General features: G+C 43.5%; 1 protein-coding gene across 1 annotated transcript; it reads right to left on the minus strand.

The window, feature by feature from the left end:
• Positions 1–538: 538 nt before the first annotated feature.
• On the minus strand, positions 539–3,758 carry LOC123178342 (acyl-protein thioesterase 1 homolog 1-like). The gene is made up of 9 exons (XM_044591443.1): positions 3,522–3,758; positions 3,309–3,420; positions 2,359–2,395; positions 2,131–2,200; positions 1,847–1,951; positions 1,376–1,526; positions 1,208–1,290; positions 1,021–1,114; positions 539–931 (listed from the first exon to the last, which is right to left on the minus strand). Exons 1-9 carry the CDS (start codon positions 3,547–3,549, stop codon positions 847–849), a joined length of 765 nt encoding a protein of 254 aa, XP_044447378.1. The 5' UTR covers positions 3,550–3,758; the 3' UTR covers positions 539–846.
• Between the last annotated feature and the right edge of the window lie 2,510 nt (positions 3,759–6,268).

The raw sequence follows: 6,268 nt of genomic DNA on the forward strand, positions 1-6,268 counted from the left end.
GCTCTGACCCGAGCGAATGGCCAAGATTCGAGGTGAGTTTGCGCATCTGCTTATCTGTGCAGTTCGCCGAGAGAAATCAAAGTTCAGTGTATGTCTGGTGAGAGTTGGTAACCCTGGTGATCTGCTCCTTCTGTGCAGTGATGACAGTAGGCTTCAGACATACCAGAGCATGATGCAAGTCACCTTACTTACTTACCATCCTCAAGACAGTGCCCACTCTCCTCCACTGTAAACACTGCCAGATTCCTGTATGTTCCTTGTAATGATTACTCGAAGCAAGCACGGCGAGAGCTCCATGATCCTCCGGACATCCTCGGCATCGCAAAGTTAGCCTCAGATGCTTCAGTTGACCTAGATCTGATCAGAGCGATACACCTGAGAACATACATACAGCATAATAGTTGCCGTCCATATACTGCCTGGAAAGGGGTGCTTCAGTTCGTTCTTACAAAGCTTTTTCTCTGATATTCTAGGAAGATTGTGACAAAGTCTTTGAAACTTAAAAGTCTAGGATTGATGAGATCACTGGTAGCATGAATTGTATAATCTGTATAGATGGTTATTTTTGCATTACAAAACAAGCACTGGTTACATTACATAATTCTGATAAATATGCTCTCACACCTTCACCAGTTTACTACACAGCACTCATGGTTGCTTGCTTAGAGCAACAGCAGCAATGGCAGCCAGCAACCGGCGCCTGTAGAGATCAGGGGCATGTGGTGCTGTCACAAGCTACCAAACCAGCATTCACCTCTCTATAGTAAGTTTACACTCTGCTATATGCTACTATGGAAGCCACCGCGTCGCGCGCGCACACGCGGAATGACAGAAGCCCTGTTCTCTTTAACGAGATCGGTCGACGCTGAGCCGCGAGCTGAGCCACCTGCAGACGTCGTCCATCTCTTCGGGGATGGTGTAGTGGCCCAACCTGCGTAAATAAACCATGTTTAATGTTCTGACTTCTGAGGAAGGAAGAACAGAGGAAGAGCTTTGTCAGGGGAGGTGTAAGATGCGTACCCGTTGTAGGACTTGAAAGTCAGATACGAGAACCCCGAGGACCGCAGGAACTCGGTCGACCGCTCGCCGTTCCTGTAGGGGACAACCTCGTCCGCTGCACGAGTAGAGGTCACCACACAGAATTCAGTGACACCATGAAATACAACTTTGAATCAGCAGCTAGCCTGTAGGTTTGTTTGTTTGTTACCTCTGCCATGGCTGAGCAGGATGGGCAGGGAGGCGGCTCTTCTTGCTGCCATGTGTGAGCCCTCCATCTTGCCCCTCAGTGTCCTGAATTCACCAAGATCATCAGGGTTTGTTTAGGAATTAGGAGCAAAAGGTGCCTGGTTCTGTGGCAGATGACTGACTGACTGACCTTGAGCAAGGGAGCCAGCCGCTCAAGCTGACGACTGCGCTGAGCGTGATCGGGTAGGGGGTGCCGCTGCTGAATTTGCCGTGAGCGTAGCATGCTGCCGAGTGCAGGGCGGCAGCTGCACCCATGCTGAAGCCGCCGATCCCAAGCTTCACTGCATCGACAAATTGTGAAAAATCAGTTATCTGCAACTGCCGAATTCCCGTTTAACAGCACCGTCATCATATAATTTCATAGTTCTGACACGTATTTAATGGCAGTCTAATGAAACGACAGGACCAGATGGTGTGCTCTTGGAGAGAGAGAGACAGAGAGAGAGAGAGAGAGAGAGAGAGAGAGAGAGAGAGAGAGAGAGAGAGAGAGAGAGAGAGAGAGAGAGAGAGAGAGAGAGAACACTAGGCCTAGCACTCAAATAACACTTTTAGCATATTTCTTAACAGTGAATATCCTGATCCTGAAGTAAGCAGATGGTACCATCAGAAGGCTCGGACGACAGTAGGTTCGCTATGTGTGCAGCTGAAGCATCCAGCCCCTCGATGTCGTCGCGGCCATCGACCGAAGTGTCATCAACGTCAAACCCTGTTTCAGTTCAGTAAAAAATGGTGTTTAGCAAGTTTTCAAAATTCACCGCTCTGACAGAATTTCACATGAATTTCATAGAAACATGATTCAGTTCCCATATCATTCATGAAAAGTTCCCGCATACGAAGCAGTGCCTCAAAACCGCGCAGCAAATTTCCAAGCAAGAAGAAACTCACATGCAGTGCAGGGGAACCCGCCAAAAGCCGCGACGGGCCGGGTCGCTGCGGTGGGGCATATCCACTTGATCTACATGAGCAATTGGCTCCAAGGTGAATAAAAAAACTTGGTTGCAACAGAACTAGTCTCTGAACACGACAGGTTACACTACTGCACTTTGTAATCACAGAATATTCTGTTTTAAGTTGGGCAATAAGAGTGCTCCAAGTACAAAAATGGATGCTTACATTGGGCAAGGGAAGAGCATCCAGCAGCTGGGACCAGCTGAAAATGACAGAATGGACAAAAGAAGTTAGCTCTCTGCATCAGGAACAGAATTGCAGCAGAAGATATTTCACTCCAGCTTCCTGCAGCGTGAACCACACATGGTGCCTAAAATTACACTCTTATCCCCCACCCCCCAGGTTAGTCCTTTTCGGCTGGGGTCTTTTTATTCTCCTATTTGTTAGAAAGATACCTAGATCCTTCTAGGTGTTATTGTCTTTTCTCTTGAGGCTTACTTAGTTAGCAAGCTAATGCTTGCCGTTAAGGACTCTGCTGCAGTGGTCGACAGGACGAAGATACTCCCATCCACTGCCTTATGATAAATTATACAACTATATGGCATATTTACATGTTTTGCCAAGACAGGGGATAGGAAATTAGGTATCTTGCATGAGCTACCTACACTTGTGCAATATTTATATGTCATTAGCCCACATCAAGTATTTGACATTCCTCTCCACTTACTGCATGAAGGAAAGTGAGAGGCATATTGATGTCCTTGAGAAGATTGTTAGGTGTGATGTAGGACAAGGAAATTATTTAACTTTGAGTAAAGCAATACTAGGAATATATGCATGCAAAAAGGAGGCCACTTCATCGATCATTTCAGGCTAAAAGGTGCAAGGGAATAAAGCGTTCTGCATCGACACTGCGATCATCTACTCATGTCTTCTCTGGTTGACATGTGTGGTTTCTTGCATCCCTATTACATTCACACAGCATACAGCATGCATGTTGCATGGAGAAGGTGCCATCATTTATTTATCTTTGAAATTTGGCTAGGAAGTTTAGCATTCAGTTAAGAGAAGTGAAGTGCGTTAGATCGATCTGACGATCAAAACCAGACACCTGAGATGTTAAGTCCTGGAGGGGCATCACCTGAGTAGGCAAGAGTTAAAGAAAGAAGTAATACCTTGCACCATTGTCACCTAGGCCATGGAGCCACACAATGGTGGCTAGGTGCCGTCCCTTTGGCCTCACCACATAGCTCCTCCCATACTCGACTCGACGGCCACCCCTGCCACCTGAATGACCATTTGCGACGATCTCAGCATTGATCTTTTGGCATCCATGGAGCATTTGAGATTTTGAACATGATCATATCTACGGAGAAGATGGAAATTACCAGAAGAGCTGCTTCCATAATAGCTCATGGCTTCTGTTGTCTCTGCAACAAGAGCACTAGGTGATGCTTTAGTTTGTATGATCTTAGACGTAAGGAAGTGTATGAAGTCCACATCCCCATTTGGCTGTATTTATAGTGGAGGCCTGAAGCACTGAAGAAGGGAATATATGTCGAACAATCCCTGGAATCTGCATTGATCACACGACAGTGCGGTTTTTCACACCGTGCTCACTGCAGCTGTCATGACAAGAGAATCTGGAACCTGGAAAGCTCTGGGGATTAGGAATTTTTTGTTTTTGAAGGCTATATTGCTCTATAAGGAAGCATCTGGCACAATACTTACAGCCTTGAGACAGAAACGGTGATGGTGAGACCTACCATTTCATGCAAAGGTTAAGAGTGCATCTGGCACACAGGTTGATAAGATGCATCTTTGGCAGTGGAGAGGGAACAAAAATAATCAAATGTTGTTTCCTCTCCCATTGATCTCATTTTACAGCCAACCAAGAATTTCCCTGCTTGATGCACAGAGTATTAATGCCCACTGCTTTCTTCTGCCCACAAATTGGCACGACTTGCATGCTACAAAGTTAAATAAAATGGCAAGGAATATAAAGCGCACACGAATTTTATTTCCTAGAGATGAAGCTTTCTCGCAGAAGCTCTTACCTCAAGTATCACTGATCCATGGACTTTCAGAAATCATTTCTGCTGGTGGAATTTCAGTGCGGAAAGAATTGTATACCACAACTTGTTTCAGGATACAATCAGGATATAGAGCCAAGGAAGAGTGACAATTTTGCCAGGAGTACCTATCAAGAGCCGATACCCAATCAGCATCGATCAGGGAACCATATCGGCTGAAATGCAAGGCAGCTTGCAGCATAAACGTGGTGCACTCTTCATGGAGGTACATATTAATTCCTGAGACCTAAGTACACTGTAGCAACATAAGTGCTTATATAAAGCAGAGTATTTCAAGTCTTATAGACATCATATGGTTCTCTTCTAACTTTCACTGGATCAAATAGTTAAAAGATCATGCTGGAATGAATCTAAGCTTGAGTGTGTTTTGTCATCAAATGCCAAACTCAGTCACCTTACATTGTTTGACAAAAGAAATATTTTTTCCTGAAACAAGACAACGGCAATCTTTTATATTTATTTATGGTGAGCTTTCTCATAACCAACTTCTACTCTAGGTTTGCTTGGAGCAAAGGTTGGAACCTTTGTACATATGCCTGGTTGCTTTCAGAAATAGGACCAGTTGATCCCTTCTCGACGGTGGAAATTTAAGCGGTGTTAAAAAAATACAAGCATAAATTGACCTCAATTAAATTGTGGTAATTTGATACCCGAGTGATGCAAAGGTCTGCATCTGGTTTTTCTGGGTGCCAACCCACTATATACAGCAAGAACCATATACCATTCTCCCTTGCATTTTATAATGATTGGGATGGGCGATGTGGGGGGCAGCTCATGCTAAAATATATGATCTATATGGCATTCTTGTCCCTATCTAAGATTAGAAGTTTGGGGCTGCATCAGGCTAGATGAAGCTATTTCAAGAGACAGGTTCATCAGCCACCTGATCAAGCTTTTCTCACACTGCAAATCGTAGGCCTATGCTTATGCTCTGCCCTAGTACTAGAAGCCTGCATATTCCTCCCTAGTGCATATTTTTCCTCGCCTTATTGCACATGCTCCTACGAAAAGTGAAGTTTCTACAAAGTCAGAAAACATTCTCGAAAAGGCGCATGTACAAAATATCAGATTTGTCGTTTCTCAAAAGTATACAGCTAGGGAGGATACGAGAACAGTAAAAAAATATTCTTCTTAAAACTTTATCTACTTCATGCTTGTTTTAGCTTTATATACATTAAAAGGCTAGCTCCAATAACACTCCTGTCAAGAGGATACACAATGGCAGAGCAAATATGCAGGTACTATGTAGCCTACATCCACTGTAACACTGATGTTTTGCCAGGCAAGCAATTCTCTGATTAAACATGCAGTTAGGTACATTTCCCAGTTCAGCTCCCACTAAGGCCAAATCACTTTGTAGAGATTACTCACTGTAACAAGAAGTCCACATCAAAGCTTGAGTATTGACAGAAGTCAACTTCTAGAATGCGAAAAGGAATGTTGCAAAATCGAAGATTGTGGCCACCGTTATCAGACAAATTATGCCTTTTAATGTTATCGTGGCATTCTGCATGCTTATTATTGTATTGGTTGATCTCTCATGAAATTCTAAAGTAACAATCCTTGCGTTCTGCTTTGCACTATTGGTTGTCAATGTGCATCAACTTTATTTGCTTTATTTGAGGTGTCTTTTGTAGTTTTGTGTACATGTTGTTCGATTCTGTTTTCAAATTAAGCTTTTCATAAGCATACTGGAGATGCAAAATGTTAGAGATGCAACAGTCAGCATGGTGCGGAACATATCCCATGGTCAGCTTTAGGTAATGGAAAACAAAAGAAGACATTGCTTATCTCCTAAAATTCAGAGATGGGAACATCATAATCGATGAATAACAGGGGAACATCAGCTCAAAGCTAATGCTCGTGTATGGGCTCCAGGCTCAAACAATTAAAATGACATTACCTGAACAAACTATAATACAACTTTGTCAAAACTAAAAGCTAGAGGTTGTCCCATAGATTAAATTGGAAATAATTTTCATCCATTGACCAGTTCATTTATATGTTATCTGTTGGTGTCCAACTTTTTCAGAGCTCTCAGT

The sequence above is a fragment of the Triticum aestivum genome, chromosome 1D (assembly GCF_018294505.1).
Source record: "Triticum aestivum cultivar Chinese Spring chromosome 1D, IWGSC CS RefSeq v2.1, whole genome shotgun sequence".
Taxonomy (NCBI): Eukaryota; Viridiplantae; Streptophyta; class Magnoliopsida; order Poales; family Poaceae; genus Triticum; species Triticum aestivum.

Excerpts from the sequence above, each read along its gene's own strand:
- LOC123178342 (XM_044591443.1), bottom strand. The coding sequence starts at position 3,549 with ATGAGCTATTATGGAAGCAGCTCTTCTG. Across the intron at positions 2,396-3,308 it reads CTAGGTGACAATGGTGCAAG|CTGGTCCCAGCTGCTGGATG; the intron begins GTATTACTTCTT and ends TGTCATTTTCAG. Across the intron at positions 1,291-1,375 it reads GGCTGGCTCCCTTGCTCAAG|GACACTGAGGGGCAAGATGG; the intron begins GTCAGTCAGTCA and ends TGGTGAATTCAG.